This window comes from Lissotriton vulgaris, chromosome 7 (assembly GCF_964263255.1).
Source record: "Lissotriton vulgaris chromosome 7, aLisVul1.2, whole genome shotgun sequence".
Lineage (NCBI taxonomy): Eukaryota > Metazoa > Chordata > Amphibia > Caudata > Salamandridae > Lissotriton > Lissotriton vulgaris.
In genome coordinates, this window is record NC_141695.1 from 1,475,279,212 (window position 1) to 1,475,293,517 (window position 14,306).

Sequence of the window (14,306 nt, forward strand, 5' to 3'; positions counted from 1 at the left end):
GTTGATGCAAAGGCCTCCCCTACTCTCAAGAGGGCCCAGTCTCTGACTGTGAGGATTGAGGGGTGACGGTGATAAACAGGATGGCCTCCTGCATCCTTCTGAATGCCTATACCTATCTGAGACCAATTCAGGAATGCGTCCAAATCTGTGATCACAAAAAATAGGAAGTGGAAAAGATCTAGTTATTGTAACGCAGCAGTGCTGTAAGTGATGGTATAACTTGGGAAGATCTTTCTTACAATCAACTGTAGCCATCGCTGCAGACTCCTTCCACACGGGAAGGGGAGTGCACATGGGCTCAACATCGAGGACTATAGAAAGCAAAGGAAGTAGTCAATTACATAAATGTGCTAGATCTTGCGACCGTCTTCTCGCCCTGACGGCCTTCCAAATGCAGGTGTAGGGAAAGCGACTGCAAACTCAGACTGACAATCCGACCACAGTGTTCTACCTTAACAAACCAGGGTGGACAAGGTGATACACACAATCCACGCTAGTCCAGGACATTTGAAGATGTGCCATTCATAAAAGAATAAGCACACAGAATGAGTGTAGAAGTAACAGTCTGCCACTAATGGAAGCTAAATTGTTTAGTAGTTCAGAGGGTATTCAAAGAGAGGAGTAGACCAGAGGTGTACTTGTTCAAAACATTAAGTGCAAAATGTAACTACTTCGCTCCACCGTTCCCTGGAGAATGCCCTGTCGATAGACTGGTCAAGGAAACTTAAATATGCGTTTCCACCAAAACCCCTCATATCTCTAGCGATAGGCAAGTGCAAGCAGTCTCAACTGTTGATGTTGATTGCCCCTCAATGGGCAAGGCAAGCTTGATTCTCAGTCATAGAAATTGTGCAGGGGAACACCGATATTTCCAGTGACTCATGACCTGCTTTCCATGAAGAGATGCAGGGTTCAATATTCAGAGCTGAAAAACAGAAGTCTAGCAGCCTGGCTTCTCAGGATATAGTTTGGTCATCTAGACCTTCTGAAGAGATCTATGGACATTGTAAGAGGCTAGAAGGCTGAGCACAAGATGTGACGCAGCAAAATGGAAAAGATACGTCGTTGGTGCTGGAAAAGGAACTGTTCCATGAAGCAACACAAGACCGAACACATGACCACAGTGATCGGGTACCTAACATGCATGCTAGACAAGAGCTTAACTTGCACTTCATTAAAACAGCAATAGTTACCTACATGCAGGCTCCTTTAGGGATAAGCTTCACTGCACCAGTGATTCAAAGATTCCTAGAGTGAGCAAAGAAAAGACCTCCATACAGATTGGTACTAATGCCCATGTGGAGCCTCAGTCTGGTATTAAAAAAGCTCATGAAGGAATACTTTAAACTGCTCCACAAAACAGAGCTAAAGTTTTTAACCCCGAAGACCACCTTTTTAGTTGCTATCACGTCACTACGTAGGATACTCAAACTGGTACTGCTACCACCCTGGAGCCTTACCTTCAAATACATTTGGCTAGGGTAGTCATGTGAACCATCCCATTTTTTTCCCTTCATTTTGTTTCTTTTCAAAGGTCATATCAGTTTCACATCAATCAAGCCATTCAGCTGCCTGATTACTTCCAGCAACCTTAACTGTAACCAGACTAGACTCTGCTGGGTTTTGTATTGATGTGTAAAAATTACATTTGGGTAACATGGTCACAAACTGTGCAGCATTATGCTTCATAATTTCCCTTTTCTTGTTGCATAATTCAGTTAATTCTGCCTCATAACATGGTCCTTTCCAGCTGTATAATTCCAGTGGCCCTAAAATGCAATAAATCCATTGTAAGGATAGCCTACTGCACATTTGATAAATTAAATGGTGCTTCCAGTGCCATTCTCGGAAACCTGATCGCTGAAATCCTCAATCAACCATCTGGCGAGCAGTTCACATGTTCAGTCAACACTGCCTATACTCTGCGCAGATGTCAAAGTGGGCCAAGCTTGCCTGGGAAACGTTTGGTTGTATTTGATATTTGTAAAGCGCACAGTTGGATATCCTGACGCTAGTCTGAGTCAATAACTGGCAGAAAATCCGACACCATACGTAGATCCTGATGGAGCCTATTCCAGTGAGTGGTGGGTAAGAAGTTAAGAGCTTCCACCCATTTGGGATTTATTAATTCTTTTACAGAATAGCAAGGTCTTGCTGGCTTATCTGAGATTGGTTAGCTGACTTTTATCCGATGGCTGTCCTTCCATGTTCCTACCTTGCTATTTCTGGGTTCCTTCATTCAATAATTTGACCTCTGGCTGTCTACCTCTGTTATCACCTGCCATGGCATTTCCATCTAAAAGTGTGAAGGTTCAAGCCAAGTGTCTAAATCTAGGGGAAGAACTGATGTATTCTCTGCAATGGTCTGCTGCCCAACTTTGCCGTTTTTCGCTTTATATGAAGCGAGTAAGACTAACGGTAACTGCTTGTTGGTCAGTTTCATGTTTAAATTGGCAAACTTAAAAAAAAAAAAAAATACTATTCGATTGCCATTGCATTTGGCCTGACTGCTTGCGTTTGGTGATTTAGATTCCATGGCACTTTATAATATGAATGGTGTAAGACTTCACACTACTTCTAGGTTCACTAAGTTCTAATCCTTTGTGTTTTATGAGGCCTGCACTATTTTTTTTTTTTACGTTTACCAAAAAGTTCCTTTAACAGTTTTTATTTGTACAATTGTGCTAGATGTTCACATGATATGCTTTCTCAACCATCCCATGTTTCCAAATTCTTTGGCTACTAAATCTGATGACATTCTATAATCTGAAAGAGAAACACATACTCGGTTTGCAAAATACCAAATGCCTGCTATGCGGGGAAATCTTGCTCTGGGACTGAAGTTTGTGGATCTGCAGAGGAGATATGAGCTTGCTAGATTTGTCCTGCTTGCAAAAGACCCCTCTACATTCCTACTCCCTCATCCTAAGAAAAAAGGGTTCTGGCTTTTTTCCTGGTTGTTTTTTACCCAACTGTTAAATCATTAACCTTTCCCCCTTCCTTAACTGCTTTGAGTAATGTATGTTAGTCTCTAGTGTTGGTTGTTTCCAGTTACACATGTGGTAAATTAGCTTGACTCGGTAGTATTTCTTGATTAACTAAATATGCAGTGTTTCTTTTTCACCACTTTTCCTTGTTTCTAATTCTGTGGATGCTGGCCATATTTAGTTTCGCACTCTGTCTGTAGGTTAAGATTTAATCCGCTTTGCTGCTATAATATGGTAATTTTGCAAGGTCTTTTTTTCTGCTTTGATTAGTATTTTCACCCTCGACTGTTAGTTTTTAGTAACCTTTCTAGACTACTCACTGTAGGGTTTCAATTTGGCTTAATTAAGCGTGGGTACTGTTGGACTTTGGTTTTAGCTATAACAAACCAAAATTTCCTGCTTTTTGCGCCCATTTCTTGCCTTTACTTTTGTGTTGTCACCACAGTTGAGCATTACATTTTGCTTCAGTGCCTTGTCCAAGATCCGTGTTTCAGCATATAAGCCCACATTTTCAGGTGCCTAGCAAATTGGATTGGTAACTATACTTAATCAAAGTAGAAGTCTTCTCCTGATCTATTATGAGTCTTAGTCAAATAATATAATTAAATTAGTGCTCCTTTTTATTATTCCACAGAGATTCCAAGGTTCCTGTTGCTCCTGAAGGGCACAAGTGGAAAGAGGTTAGGCACGATAACAAGGTGACCTGGCTGGTGTCTTGGACAGAGAATATTCAAGGATCTATAAAATACATCATGCTTAACCCCAGCTCCAGAATCAAGGTAGGCGTAGCCGAGAGGAGAGAATTGAGTCAAATGAAGCAAATACTATTGTAATTAAGTCAGAAAGCTTGTCTTCCTTTTGTGTTTGAGCACACTTGTTAGTTTTCATTCCACTGGTTTATTCTGCACGATTACATTAGATGATCAGCCATGGTGTACTCATTTATACTAAATGTCTACCCTCGAGCAGACTGATCCTTACATATTTATGCATTCATCTTGTAGGGTGAGAAAGATTGGCAAAAGTATGAGGTGGCAAGGAAATTAAAGAAGACTGTTGATAAAATTCGCAACAATTACCGTGAAAACTGGAAGTCTAAGGAAATGAGAGTGCGTCAGAGAGCTGTGGCATTGTACTTCATCGATAAGGTAAGCATTCTCTGATCCAGTGTAGTTCTAAGTCTATACTCCTTTCTGTTCTGCTTTTGTATACACAGTACTTGGATTACTTTTGGCGCTGATCATTACTTCAGATTAAATAAAATAATTGCCATGTATTGTGGATTCCCAGAAATCTGCATGCATTTTTAATTTCTCATATGAATTTGGTGTGCAATTGTCAAATTTCATGTGACCTAGCAGGTGTGGTGTTCTGAAACCACCATGGCACTCTAACAATGTCTCATTTAATGATTGCTTTTAGGAGGTAGGTTTCCTCTCAAAAGGGCTTCTGTCTGCAGTGTCATCATCTCCATCCTAATGTTAATGTTTAGTACAGAACTGATGTTGATTGAGAGAATGGGAAGATCAAGCCACTAACACGTTAGGCAAACCCAAACTTGAACCACATTTACATGAAATACTTCTACAATGTGTAGGTAAAGACTCCTATGAGGCCTGCTCTCAGCTGTTCTTGCAGAAAGATGACTCAACCATGTGAACAAAAATATATATATATATATATATATATATATATATTTAATTTTATTTATAACCCATTTTAAATTCTTTTGATTGCAATAACAAATGCGGTTGCTCTGCTTTATGTAGCAGTTCAAAAGGTTCTCATATTAGTTGCGTCTGCACTAATTTGAGGTTCCACAGGGTGTTACTAACCCTCTAGGTGGAGCTTCTCTTTTTGCTCCTTCTAGAAACCGCTTGATTACAGGTGCAGTAAAGAAATTTCTCCCTATGTCTTCTTGTGAAGGCTACTATCGCTTCCAAGTGTACCTTTAATGAGGTGTAGGTTAAACTCACATCTAGAAGTTATGTTGGGTGTCTCATCCCGGTTGTATCCTGTGTCCAGTCATGGAATTCTTTCCTTCCACCACAAGAAAAGCCTCTTTTTCACCATGTAGCTTTTTCTTGTGCTTCGAGTCTCCTTTAAGGTGTCCATTCTTCTCTTTGGCAGCTGTAGATGTCCACACTGTCCTCGAGCCATTTTGCTGGACTCTGGCTGCTAGGTTGTTCATGGTGTACCGTACCCTACTGCATGGAAATTAGGTTGCAAGTGGCTGGTAATGGTATTATGTTACTTGCACCATCTCTACAAAGTCTGAAACCCATGTCTGTCTTGTCCATTGTGCTGTAAATAAGAATGGTGTTGTGTGACTGTTTTGCACTTATTTATCACTAGATGTATGAGGGGGAAGTAGTGGAAAGGCATAAGTAAATTTTCTCAACAAGTTCGACTGGGCATTTCCCAGGCAACGGTGATGTGGTTCCTGGATACCAAGTCTGGACATTTGCTTTTTCAGGTGTTGCGAATAAGTCCACTTCTGGTGGCTCTCATTACAGAAATACCCTTTGGTGTACCTGTTGGTTTATTAGCCACTTGTGTGATCTGGATTTCTGTCTGCTTCTGTTTTCTACCCCTGGCAGTTGTATTGCTGTTTTACGGTTATCCTTTTGTGGATGGCCCAGCTGCAGGTTTCTTGGGATAGCTTTGATAGTTCCTCATTTGTTGAGGTAAAACATAGTGGTTAGTTGTCTGTTTGAACTTGTGCTATCTTCCCCCACACCGGTGTTTCAAAGGCTTTACAGCTAGGTAAGGTTGTCTAGATCTCCAGCACTGCTTTTTGTGCTTACCATAGCCCGCTGATGTTGAGATTCTCCATATGCGCTCCACATCCTGTGTGGTATGAGCCTGTGGTGATAGTCACCGTTTCATTTGGTTGCCTAAAGGGTCTCCCCACTGCTATGTTGTCTTAGTTCCATCATGTCATCTTCTGCTGTACATTTTGCTTTGCAATTCAATCTTCCCAACTCCCTGTTGTCTGGGAGAATTGGTTTCCCATTCACTCCTGAACTAGTCTCTTGCATAATGGCCATTTTCTCCACTGTCGGAGAATGACCATTGCGGTAGTGGCAAACTTGCTCTGTTAGTGCCTCAACCGTCTTGGGTACGGAGAGGATCTCTCCGCCACTGTTGATTCTTATTCCTACACATGCTCTGTATAATTCTACCATCGGCTTGGATGTTTGCAAGTTGTCTATATTCGAAGAAGTTTTTAGTCAGGAGAAGCAACTTCTTCCTTTCTTGGCAAAGTGCATGCACATTGACTCAATGTTGAATTGTTTTGCAGCGTGAATCTTTCTGGATTCACTATGCTGTGCATATTCCGCGGTCTTGTGGTTGGGTCCGGATTCGTAGTCTTTTCTTTGTGTTTTTTTTGTTTGTTTTTTTTTTTTGTAGCCCTTGTGGGCGTCGGCGTCACACCTCTTCGGGCGCATTTCCGGTGACGTCGGCATGCTTCCTGCGGAAGCTCCCACCCTTGGGCGCCATCTTCAGATTCTTTTTTCCGCGGTCGGGTCTGGATCGTTCCCGTTTGGGCTCCAGACATTTTTGGAGAAAGTACTGAAAAGAGGGGAAGTTGGAGAAGATATTGGAAGAAGAAGACCAGAGAAGACTTCGCAGAACACTGACGAAGAGGAGAGAAGGCGAAAACCTCGAACTTCGACGATCGTCGACGTCCACGCGCTCAGTGAGGCCTGAACGCACGAGGATGGACAACACGCCGTTCAAGTTCTGCCCGAACTGCAGACACAAGTACGCACAGAAAGACCAGCACCCGGTTTGCAACCTCTGCCTACCGGTAGAACACAGAAGCGAGGACTGCAACGCCTGCGCCGTCTTCGCCCAGAAGACCCTCCGAGTGAGGAAGAGACAGAGGGTAGCACACGCCGCCCTCGGAGGAAAATCCCCGACACCATCGCTGTACGAGCTGGGGATGTCCTCAGAGGAGGAGGACAACGCTGCCGCAGAAGACGACGGCTACACGGTCGTAGAGACCGATTACAAGAAGACACCTGATAAGGTAGGAGACTCGACGTCCCATAAGAACACCAGAGACCCTGAGTCTCGAAAGCTCGAGGCCAAGAGCCCGAAGGCGCCGACGCAGCGACATCTGCCGTCCGCGACCACAAGCAGGCCCGGCGGATCCTCAGAGAAGGAGTCCCTGGCGCCGAAGGCTGTTGACCAGCAGAAAGCGTCAAAGATCGTCGCCGAAAAGGACCGATCGACATCGAGGGAGAAAGACCCTAAAGCCTCGGCAACGTCCAGGGACCCGAAATCCAGTACGACGTCCAAGCCGTCGACGCAGAAGATCTCGACGCCGAGCCAGGTGCCGAAGAGAGGAGCCGAACGTTCCGAAGCCGAGAACGCGGCCGAGGTAGAAAGGAAGAGAAGCCGGCTGGAAGCCGAGATGGCGAGCCTCTTGCAGCGAAGGAAGGGGGTCGCCGCCGAGATGAGTGCGTTCACGATTCCGCACAAGACCAAGCACGACGTGCTAGATCTGGTCGAGGAGGAAGAGGAACATGTCGACGACCATGTGCCTAGCGACGAGATGGTCGACGACCGGGAAGCTGAAGAGAATCCCTACGAGGATTACAGCTACGAGGGCGAAGAGAGCAGCAGAGTGGACGACGAGTCGGTCACCTCTGAGCCACGCGAGGAGGACTACCTAGACGTCGACACCGAGAGCCCGGAGGAGACGGTCGACTCGTACCCCTCGAGACCCTCGCCGCCCGACGACATCGGGGCATACAACTCGGCGATACAATCTGCCGCGACTGCATTCAGGTTGAAACTCGACGAGGAAAAGCAGAAAGCAGACTTCCTGCTGGAGACCTTGCTCCCAACGCAAACAAGAAGCCAGTTCCTCCCAATGCTCGATAGCGTCTTGGCGCAGGGAAAGGAAGCGTTCAAGGAGCCCGCTACATGCAAGGCAGTAACTCCCAGAACAGAGAAAAAATACAAGCACTCCTCGAAGGACCCGGCCTACATTCGAGGCGAGGCCTCCGCTGACTCCATTATCACGGCCACAGCTAGGAAGAGGGCGAGCGTATCTACTGCCTCGGGCCCACCGCCGGATAAGGAGAGCAAGAGGATGGATCTGGTGGGGAGAAGGATCGAGCGAAATGCTGCGACCCACTGGCGCATGGCTAATTCCAACGCCCTGCTAAACAGGCACGTGTACCAAATCATGGAGGGACTGGGGCACTTGGTGAAGGATCTACCCCAAGAGGCCAGGCAGAAGGCCGAAAAATTGGTAGAAGAAGGGAAGAACGCGGCAAATTCTTGCCTTAAGACGGCCCTGGACGGAGCAGACACCGCCAGCAGGCTAATGATGATGGGTGTCACGGAAAGGAGACATGCCTGGCTCAGGATCTCAGGGTTCAAACCAGAGGTGCAACACAGTATCCTGAACACACCGTTCAACGGCGAAACACTTTTCGGAGCAACGGTTGACGACAAGCTATGCCAACTCAAAAAGGATAACGAGACTGCAAGATCCATGGGGGCTTTGCAGTTCAGAGGCAACAGAAGAGGCACCCCGGCACGGAGGCCCGGCGGAAGAGGTGGAAACCAGCCAGGTACATCGCACCAGGCCTTCCAGCAGACTCGCAGGCTCAGCATGGTCACCAGAAGCAGTCCTGGCAATACCAACCAAGGGGTCAGTCCTTTCGAGGGAGAAATGGACGTGGCCAGAATAGAAGAGGGGGCCAGCAGCCCACCTCGAAGTGACTTCACACTCCCCCGGGTGCCCGACCACAGAAAAGATCCCAGGGGCACCGCGTACAAAGGGGTCTGGACAATCTAATGACCTACGACCACATGACACCAGTGGGAGGAAGATTAAAGTTCTATCTCCAGGAATGGAGAGAAATAACATCAGACAAATGGATCCTAAACATCATTCAATTCGAATACTGCTTGGAGTTGGAGAAAAAACCAACAAACAGAAAACCAAGGGGGAAGCCACCAGCAAAAGAACAGCTGGCGAGACTTCAGGAAGAAGTGCAAGAACTTCTACAAAAAAAGGCCATAGAAAGAGTTCCCTTCAGGGAGAGAAACAAGGGAATATACTCAACGTACTTCCTAGTACCAAAGGTCGACGACAAAATGAGACCCATCCTAGACCTGAGGTTCCTCAACAAATTCATAAAAACACAAAAGTTCAAAATGACCTCCTTGCAGGAGGTGCTGCCACAGTTGCAGGTCGGAGACTTCATGGTCACAATAGACCTCAAGGACGCCTACTTACACATACCGATGAACGACAAACACAAGCATATGCTCAGGTTCGCTATCGGAGGAGGCCACTACCAGTTCACAACGCTGGGCTTGGGACTAAAATCAGCACCGAGGGTATTCACAAAGTGCCTCGCGGCAGTCGCAGCGCACTTAAGAAGACAGGGGATACACGTATACCCTTACCTCGACGACTGGCTAGTAAAAGCAAGCTCGTACCACAAGTGCAAGCAGCATGCGCATACAGTGACGAGAACACTCATACACTTGGGGTTCTCCGTGCATTTGGAGAAATCATCAATGGAGCCGGAGCAAGTGAAGATCTTCCTGGGGGCACAGATCAACACCGTACAGGGCAAAGTCTTCCCCAGCGAAAAGAGAGCAAGGGCACTGGTCAAGGAAACTCGCCTATACCGGAAGGGGCAAGCTCGGACAGTGAGGACTGCCAGCAAGATCATGGGAATGATGGCATCATGCATCCACCTAGTGCCGAATGTGCGGCTCCACATGAGACCCATGCAAGAATGGCTGCAGGAACAATGGTCACAGGCTTCGGGCAGTTGGGAGGATCTTGTGGTAGTGACGCACGCAGTGCAGAAGGAGATGGCATGGTGGACCCTGGAGAACATAACAAGGGGGCAGCCACTTACACTCCCAACTCCGACAGTGACCATCACCACGGACGCATCCCTGAAGGGATGGGGCGCTCACATGGAGGAACTCAAAGTGAGGGGCCTGTGGACGCCAGCAGATGCAACGAAACACATCAATTACCTAGAATTAAAGACAATCTTCCTGGCACTGAAAGCCTTCCAGACAAGACTGTACAGGCAGAGGGTGTTGCTACAGACAGACAACACCACGGCGATGTTCTACATCAACAAACAGGGTGGAACACAGTCGACAACGCTTTCGACGCTGGCACAGGAGATATGGAGGTGGGCCATCCCTCTCCAGATAGACCTGATAGCCATACACCTACCAGGCAAAGAGAACATTCAAGCAGACTGGCTGAGCAGACAGACCACGGCATCCCACGAGTGGGAGCTCAATGCTCAGGAGACGAGGAGGCTGTTCAACAGGTGGGGGACACAATCAGTGGACCTGTTTGCAACACGCCAGAATGCGAAATGCCGAAACTTCGCATCCAGACAACACGAAGAAGGGTCCCTTGGGAATGCCCTATGGATAGATTGGTCCAGGAAATTTGCATACGCTTTTCCCCGATACCGCTGATTCACAGAGTGCTGAGCAAGTGCAGGGCGAGCACCATGACCCTGATACTGGTCGCGCCGCAGTGGGCGAGGCAGACTTAGTACTCGCAGATCATGGAGATGGCGCAGTGTGCGCCCCACAGATTCAGCAGGAGAAAGGACCTGCTCTCCATGCAGAACGGAGAGGTGCTGCACCCAGAACTAGAGAGCATGAGCCTAGTAGCATGGCTCCTGAGGACATCGAATTCGCACACTTAAAACTGCCAGAGAGCACCCTCAGGGTTCTTCGGGAGGCACGAAGGCCCAGCACAAGGAAGTGCTATGTCGCAAAGTGGAAAAGGTTCACGATGTGGTGCAGGAGGGAGAGACTTCACAATAAAATGAAGAGGGACTCCACGGTACTGAAGTACCTGACACACTTGCTGGACAAAAAGCTCAGCTCGTCCTCCTTGAGAGTTCACCTGGCGGCTATAGTGGCATACACAAGGGGTGAGATGGGCAGAAGCTTCTTCACATCACAAGTGGTAAAGAGGTTCCTCGAAGGAGCAAAAAGAATTGCACCACCCAAGCGGGTGCCACCACCGGCATGGAACTTAAACGTGGTCCTGACGGAACTCATGAAGGAGCCCTTCGAGCCACTTCACAAGGCCTCTTTGAAGATGCTAACTATGAAAACTGCTTTCCTGGTTGCAATTACATCCTTACGCAGAGTGAGCGAACTGCAAGCGTTGACGCTACAGGAGCCCTACTTACAAATACACAATGACAGGGTGGTGATGAGGACCGACCCGCATTTCATGCCGAAGGTGGTGTCCAGGTTCCACATGAACCAGTCCATTCAGATACCGAGTTTTTTCCAAAAACCAACCACTAGCGCAGAGCGAGCTCTGCATACCCTGGACGCCAGAAGGGCGGTCATGCATTACATCGAAAGGACAAAAGGACACAGGAAAACGAAACAGTTCTTTGTGTCGTTCGCCAACAGTCACATGGGTAAAGCAGTCACTAAGAACACTATTGCGCGATGGATCGCGCAAACAATCCAACTCTGCCACAAAAGGGCAGGAGAAGAACTGGCAGAGGGGGCACGCGTCCACTCTACTAGGAAGAAGGGGGCTACAATAGCCTTCCTGGCCAATACACCCATACAAGACATATGCCTGGCGGCAACATGGGCTTCGGTGCACACATTCACGAAGCACTATTGCGTGGATGTTCAGATGAACAAGGAAGCACAAGTCGGACAAAGGGTGCTCCAGCATATATTCAGAAACCAGAGCTCATCTTCCACCCAGCCACCACGGAAGTGAGAAACCGCTACGAAATCTATGCACAGCATAGTGAATCTTTCTGGATTCACTAGCGAACCCACCCACCTCCGCCAGAAAGATAAGGCTGGAGAGAGAGAGGAGGTGGTCAAAAAAAAAAAAAGGGTGATAGGAGGAGAAGAAGTAACAGAATATAAGGACATGTGGTAAAAATTATCACCTTGAATAGAATATTGCCATTGCTTCGGAAAAGAAGGAAACACGGAAAAAAGAATCCGAAGATGGCGCCCAAGGGTGGGAGCTTCCGCAGGAAGCATGCCGACGTCACCGGAAATGCGCCCGAAGAGGTGTGACGCCGACGCCCACAAGGGCTACAAAAAAAAACAAAACAAAGAAAAGACTACGAATCCGGACCCAACCACAAGACCGCGGAATATGCACAGCATAGTGAATCCAGAAAGATCTTCAAGCTGCAAAACTACACCGACAGGTAAGAAACTATTCGTTTTCCATTCAGCAGGTGAGTGTAGTATGGAGTGGTGAGTGAACACTATGGTGCACATGTGTATTGCATGAAGAAGATACCTTAAGGAGAGGAGATCTGTGATCAGAGTTGTACACCCCTATTGAGAAGGGTGAAAGCATGCGAATGTCCACACTATGAGCAGAGGCTTAGAGGGTAATGTTTTCCATTCGTAGCTTGTGTTGCTGTAGATGCATATGCTCTGCATAGACAGTAAAGTAGTATCTGCCTATAAGTGGTGGCTACTGTGGGTGAATCAGAAGTCTGGAATAGGGTCCTTAGGACCCTCTGGACAATCACTACCGGTTTTCAGACTTGAATATACACATAACAGTGTTTAGTAAACCTGTGTGGTTGACCATGGAGCTGCCTTGCGTATGTCTGCTAGGGGAATGGTCCGAAGAAGGCAATGATTGCAGTATTTTTGTGAGTAGACTGAGCCCCAGGGGTAATGAGAAGGGCTCTCTTGGCTTTGTGAAGGCAAGCCTGGATACAGTTCTAGCCATCCCTGCTTTAGATTGGAGTTGCCACTTGTGAGGTTTTACAACGGGCATGAACAGTTGGTCTGCCTTCCAAAAAGGTTTAATTCTGTCAATGTAGTACATGCGAGCGCATGCTTTACGCTTAGTGTATGGTGTGTGTTCCCTGCTACAGAGTCTCACTGGAGAAAAAAGACTGGGAGCTGTATGGTCTGGTCAAGATGGAATAGGGAAACAACCTTTGAAAGAAACATATTGTGGGAACTGCCTTGTCCTTAACTTGATTGAAGGGTTTTGCATCATGAAATTTCTTCTATTCACATTCTTTGCATAATCCTACCATCTAGGTTCTTACAGTGTGAGGGTGTGAGGCAAGGATATACATGTATCCTCTCATCTCAAGTGTGTTGCTACCGTGGCCAAATACTTTGTAAACACCATTGGTGCTGATTTTATGCCAAAGGGGAGTACCCTAATTTGATTACAGACCTGGTTTATAACCAAGTGCAGGAATGTTTTGTGCTTGTGATTGATGAGAATGTGCAGGAAAGGTGTTAGATCTATGGTTGCCATTTCGACACCCCACCCCTGCATCAGTGGAATAATCTCCTGAAGTGTTGTCACCTTGAATCTTTGTCTTTATGAATTTGTTTAAGAAAAGATCCAGAACCAGTCTGTGATTTGTCTGGCTTTAGAACCAGAAAATGGGTACCACAGATTCCCTGGTTGACCTCTGCCCTAGAAAACCTTTCTTTTGCTGAAAGATGGTGTGACTTAACCAATCAGGGCTAGGGCTATGCCCCCCCACCAGGAGGGTGGCATAATAGTGGGTGTAGACACCCCAGGTAAGGAAACCATTGGTCCCTCCCTGTTACTTCCCTGTAACACCCCATAATCTAGGATTTAGGTGGCTCCCCCATACCCTGATATCTGATCTATGACAACCAAAGAGCCACACCAGCACAAGAGGAGGACCAGTGCCTGACTATGCCCCAGCCCTGCCAACCTGTCTGCCGCTGTTAGCCTCTGCTACAAAAAGACATCAGCCCAGCGACCTCCAAAGCCCTGGGAGAACTACCTGCCATCAATAAAGACTCCAAATGTCCCGTGCACTGTAGACCTGTCTGTAAGAAACCATTTACAAAGAAAATAACCCTGTCCTGAGGAACCACAAACTCCCCTCCAGAGCTACCCCTGCAACAGACTCCCACAGCCCGAGTCCAAGTGGCCGAATGGTCCTGTGAAGATTCCCCAGTGCATCTGAGCACTAGTCCATGGGCTGACCCTGCTGGACTCCATCTCCACGCCTGCTGCCTCAACCCGAAGACTCCCCCTGACAGTGACCTGCCCGTAAGCTATCTTCCGATGCCGAAGGACATCCCTGCACTAGACGGCCCTGGGCCTTGGGGATCCGGACCGACTGTGTCCTCAAGTTTCCCGGCATCTCTACTTACTTGGGCATCTGTAGGTTTTCTTTTTCCGGCCCCCTGGGCTGAGCAAGCTGCCTCTATTCAAACACTATCTCCCCCATTGAATTGTATTGGGTGCCCGACAGTGTTGAGACTCTACACCTGCCCGCCCCT

At 47.2% G+C, this 14,306-nt stretch overlaps 1 protein-coding gene across 2 annotated transcripts in view; it reads left to right on the forward strand.

Annotated features, from left to right (window-relative positions):
* The window catches only part of TOP1 (DNA topoisomerase I), a 232,704-nt gene that overhangs the window by 141,045 nt on the left and 77,353 nt on the right, over positions 1-14,306 (forward strand). For both annotated transcript variants that reach the window (XM_086932270.1, XM_086932271.1), the window contains exons 13-14: positions 3,622-3,766; positions 3,992-4,135. In XM_086932270.1, coding sequence (XP_086788396.1) covers positions 3,622-3,766; positions 3,992-4,135 — 289 coding nt within the window. The remainder of the gene's footprint in view (positions 1-3,621; positions 3,767-3,991; positions 4,136-14,306) is intronic.